Source organism: Toxorhynchites rutilus, chromosome 2 (assembly GCF_029784135.1).
Source record: "Toxorhynchites rutilus septentrionalis strain SRP chromosome 2, ASM2978413v1, whole genome shotgun sequence".
Lineage (NCBI taxonomy): Eukaryota > Metazoa > Arthropoda > Insecta > Diptera > Culicidae > Toxorhynchites > Toxorhynchites rutilus.
This window is the reverse complement of record NC_073745.1, coordinates 201,822,703-201,825,933: the sequence shown is the minus strand read 5'-3', so window position 1 is coordinate 201,825,933 and position 3,231 is coordinate 201,822,703. Positions and strand designations below refer to the sequence as shown.

Below are 3,231 nucleotides of genomic sequence, written 5' to 3'. Positions count from 1 at the left end.
GGCGTCAACGTGGCGTGAGCGGAGCGTGTTCTCTTCTCGCCACGATATTTTAATTCACTCACATTGCACCGTGCCAATATTGCCGGCGTGAAGTGTTTTCGGTTGCACGCCAGCCACACGCCAAAACCACGCTCACGGCACGTCATTCTGGTGTGAACACATCGGTAAGAACACACACGATTAATCGTAAGCGTCACACGCCCCGCTCAAGCCACGCTGACGCCTCGCTGCAGTGAGAACAAGGCCTTATGGTGGTATTAGCAACTAGAGACTTGGGGCTTTTCAACAAACTCAAACTCGTATCGATTATCTGTGATTTTCATGAAGAAAAATCAATTTGCATTTACTAGTTGCGTAAAAACACCCCAAATCAGACAAACCAAGATCATTTACTCTACATTGATTTTTGAGCCATTCTCAACCCCTACGACGGTATTCAAATTTATTCTGCGCCTTAGATTTTATTGCCGAAAACAGAGAGATTGTAGCAGGCTTTATAATTTTTCTCTCTCAGTACAAGACGTCATTCAATTTTATTTGTTCGATCGCACCACAAGTATTTTACCAGTAAATTCCCTGAAACATGAGTTCAAAAATTTCTTGCACTTTGTCGGCCCAGGAAAACGTTTTCGATTTCATGGACAATCTCATCAAAACTGTTCCGGAGAAATCTACAGCGTCGCAACCTAGGAAGGTTGAAGAAGTTGTAGAAGTTGGAGAAGGACGAAAAAAGGGTGATTCACCTGTAGAAGTCCTAGTTGAGTCGAAACAACCGCAGACCAAGCTGGGCAACCGACGGATCCTGAAGATGAAACAACAATTGTCAAAGCAGAACAACTTCATCGTTGACTTGAAGAAGAAAATACGGGAGTTCGAATCGTTGAAGCCCAAATCCATCTCGGACCAGGAACAGCTGGCATTCCTGAGAAATAGACTCGTCAAGGAGAATGATTGCTTGAAGAAACTCTTGCAATGCATCATTGACGAGCAGAAGAAGGATAAGGACCTCGCTTGGGAGAGGATTCGCATCTGTAGTGACCCTCTCGATGATATATGTCGCAATCCTTGGATTTTGGGGAATGTTGCCCGGCCCGACCGGATGACTTCGATTGATTCCACCCTATCATCGCTCAGTTCAACGGTAATGGTGGGCGAAGTCCAGGATGTGAGTCAAGGCGATGTGCACAAAACGCTACAAAAGGAGCTGATGAATCGCGACCGCATAATAGAGATTCTGCAGAGCCGGATTGAAGGTCTCACTGCTGACGTGATGAAGGTGCGATGTGATAATGAAGCTATCTTGGAAAGAAACCCTAGGCAGACTAAATTTTGTGAAGCTGATATGTTGAGCAGGTTGCAGTTCTACAAGGACAACACGGATGCTCTCGAACGAAATCTCAATCAAATGGGGGCAGCTTTGAACGTTATTCGATCGGAACTGGGTCCGAATTTGACAGGTGAAATTCAAAATCGTGCAGATTGCACTCAGTATGCGTCGCAAGCTAAGAGCTCTAGAGCTAGCGAAGGGATGAGACGATCGCTTGGAACCTCGAAGGGTGAGGATGACCAGTACAACACCCTTCTGAAGGAATATACAAAAAAGTCCGAGGAATGCAAAAATCTTACCGATCGACTAGCAAAATCTTGCTCGTGTGAGAATGAAACTCCAGAGAAGACGGAATTACAGCTCTTGAAAAACAGATGCTCGGAGCTGCTCGATGAGCAGGAGGAGTTCAAAATACTCATCAAAGAACAGGCGGAGCAGTTGGATGAGTACAGGAATAAATATTTAGCGGCTCAGCAAACAGTTGAGGAACAAAATCTTCGAATGGAAAAGATGAATGTGACGAATCGTCGGATAGAAGAACAAATAAATATGGAAATACAGCGAATAAAAACCAAATTCCAAGATAAATTACGCCAATTGACGCCGTTTCCACGACTTTTGGACGCCGAAGAACAAAAGGTCAGAGATTTGCGAGGGTCCAACGAAAAGCTTCTAGAAGAGCTGAAAAGGGCAGCTAAGCAGATAAAATCACTGGAAAATCGTTTACACAATGCCCACACAGCTCAAAATATTGAACTGGAGAAAGCTAATAATCTGCTGAAAGTGGAGGTGGAACAGCTAACCGAAACGATGCGCGATGAAGAATCCAAACGGGAGAAATTGAAAGAACAGCTCACAGCCGGACAGAAGGAACTGGAAGAGGTGCGAACTGAAACGTCCAAGATCATTGGTAGGATGAATGAAAGAGCTCTGGAGGATCGAAGGACAGCCCAAACACAGCGTCAGACATTGGAGATGGAGTTGGCACAATGTCGTGCGGCGGCTGCTGTAACCATAAGCAACCGCGATGAAGCTCTACGGGAGATGCAAAGTCAGATAGGAGTGTTAGCGGCCAGTTTCGAGGATGCCCAAAATCAAATACGAGCCCTTCACAACCAGTTGGCGTTCATGCGGAACGAGCAGCTCAAAGTGCGTGCTTAAAACATTTTTGCTGATTTTTTTTCATTTTTGTTAATAAAACAGAAATTAGTTGTTGTTTTGTTTTTTATAAATGATTTTTCATGTTTCTTTCCTTCATTAAGGAACGGTCTTACTAAAGAAAGTACAGAGAAATTGATCACTGAGTATGTAACAGGTATTCCCATTTATGCTTTCGGTTCATATGGCCGCAGATGCGGAGATGTATAAGATGGAATGAAAAATGCGTGGTAATATTTATCCTGGGGAAGCAAACATTGCTGGCATGGATAGAAATTTAATATGAATTGATGGAAGTTTACGCTCTTTTTCGAGGCTACGTTTTGTTTAAAAGTTCGGGGTGAAGCATTTTTCATTTAGTCGTTTCCTACAGATTTCTTACGAATGATGAATCACACCCCCAGGAGACTCTACTTTGGTATAATGGCATGGCATGTTCTGGCTTTTCAAGAAGATTATTTAATTTAGCATCAGGTGTGCTTACAACCACCCTTATTCTACGCGGCGAATGACGTAAGATGGCTCAAGTGACTGCATTCCCGTAGGCGAATGGCGTGACTATAGTTCGTCACAAGGTGAGATTTGAAGTCGTGTCCTCATTTGTTATCGACTCGAGCGTCAAATAGTAGCTAAAAAGTAAAGTGGTTTCCAGAATAAAGTAGTAAACTTTGCAATCTCACGTCACTCGCCGCGCAGAATAAAGGGGAATGTACAGTTTCAATCAGTATAGAAAACTATTCATGTGT

General features: G+C 43.6%; 1 protein-coding gene across 1 annotated transcript; it reads left to right on the top strand.

The window, feature by feature from the left end:
• Window positions 1–549: 549 nt before the first annotated feature.
• LOC129769929 (myosin-11-like) lies at window positions 550–2,493 on the top strand. The gene has a single exon (XM_055772465.1). It carries the CDS (start codon window positions 584–586, stop codon window positions 2,486–2,488), a length of 1,905 nt encoding a protein of 634 aa, XP_055628440.1. The 5' UTR covers window positions 550–583; the 3' UTR covers window positions 2,489–2,493.
• Window positions 2,494–3,231: the final 738 nt, after the last annotated feature.

Bases quoted from the DNA above. Each gene is read 5' to 3' on its own strand.
- LOC129769929 (XM_055772465.1), top strand. From the start codon at position 584: ATGAGTTCAAAAATTTCTTGCACTTTGTCGGCCCAGGAAAACGTTTTC.